General features: G+C 39.6%; 1 protein-coding gene across 1 annotated transcript; it reads left to right on the forward strand.

The window, feature by feature from the left end:
* Positions 1 to 275: 275 nt before the first annotated feature.
* Positions 276 to 1334, forward strand: LOC111875166 (ribosome biogenesis protein BMS1 homolog; the record flags this gene model as incomplete). The annotated part of the gene is made up of 2 exons (XM_023871230.1): positions 276 to 404; positions 1141 to 1334. Coding segments are annotated over 2 exons (323 nt in total), but the record flags the coding sequence as incomplete, so codon positions are not given.
* Between the last annotated feature and the right edge of the window lie 203 nt (positions 1335 to 1537).

Genomic DNA, 1537 nt, shown 5'->3' on the forward strand with positions numbered 1-1537 from the left:
GTTGTAAACCTGTATGTCATACTGGACTGAAAGTTGTCTACTTTGTAAGTGTAAAGACCTTACTATTTCGAGTGAATTCAGTGGCCAGTATATGGTGGTTCAATAAGCAAGCATTTTATGGTAGTGCAATTTCCTCACACATGGCCCATTCCTGCAGGACTGGTAATGTGCAGAGCTTCTGGTCCTTTATGAAGCATTACAAAGGCTGCTGCTGTTGTTATATTAAGTCAAGCTATTGAGAAATGCCATTACTTTATTTATTTTATTTCTTTCAGCTGATAGACTTGAGGATTTGACTCCCCCAGAACTGATAAGACAGAATCCCAAAGTGGACCGTACAGTCAGTTTGTATGGTTTTGTACGAGGAATGGCTTTAAATAAAATGAGCAGCATACACATTCCAGGTAAACTTATGCAACAGTAAGATCTCATGTTAGCTGATGGTGTGTGTGTTATATAATGTATGTACTGTGTGTATTGTCTTGGAAATATTTTCTTTAGACATTATCCATGCTTTGGGTAAAAGGATATATGATGTTTGAGAGGCAGACTATGTCTCCATCTTCAGGTAGAAAGAAAGGGTAGCTACTTTGTGGGACCATTAAATAAAACTGATCCTTATGTTTAAGCAAATATATGGTAGATAGTGAAAGTACATTCAGGATAGTAGAGTGCCGTCCTGCTTTGATCTCATACATGTTTCTCATAAATGCATAAGAAGTCTACTACATTCTTTCATCAGTACATGAATTAAATGAGAAGGAAAAATAAGCTCTAGCATTCCCTCATGTTGCATAATAAGAGGTAAAGTTGACCCTGTGCTCAATGAATTAAGCACTTTACCATGAAAGCATGTGGGGGAGTGGATGTGAAGATCCACATTTTCTTGACCTTGGCACTGGCTAGAGGCTAGTGGTCAGCCTCACGCTCCAGCCTCTTTACCCCTGGGGAAAGAGCCTGTGGTACTCAGTGGGTAAGAGTTTGGGTGGACCCCAGAGCCAGTCTGAACGATGTGGAGAAGAGAAAATTCTTGACTCTACCGGGACTGAAACTCTCACCTCTCAGTCTTCCAGTCGCTATACACACTATGCTACCCCGGCTCCTACAAAATTTCTAAGGTAGTACATTTTGAATTTTCAGGTTGTGGAGATCTGAAAATTCATGATGTTTCACATCTCCCAGACCCATGTCCATTGCCAGATAAACTGAAGAAGAGAAGTCTTGTGGAAAAGGAGAAGTTGATTTACGCACCATTCTCAGGAGTTGGAGGCATTGTGTATGACAAGGATGCTGTCTATGTTGAACTAGGGGGAAGTCATTCACATGCACATCGGGTAAGACTGCGTAGTAGTAGAGAATATGTATACAACTTTAGTTTTACAAATATGTTTGAAAAACGAAAGTGGAAAGGCACTTAAAAAGTGTCTAGTTAGACATTCTTTATACTCAGAATTTCATTAACCTTTAACATACGGACTTTGAAATTGCCAGGAGCCCTCTGTGGCCAGAATTTAAATCACCCTAATTAATTAACATT

This window comes from Cryptotermes secundus, unplaced genomic scaffold (genome assembly GCF_002891405.2).
Source record: "Cryptotermes secundus unplaced genomic scaffold, Csec_1.0 C38625029, whole genome shotgun sequence".
Lineage (NCBI taxonomy): Eukaryota > Metazoa > Arthropoda > Insecta > Blattodea > Kalotermitidae > Cryptotermes > Cryptotermes secundus.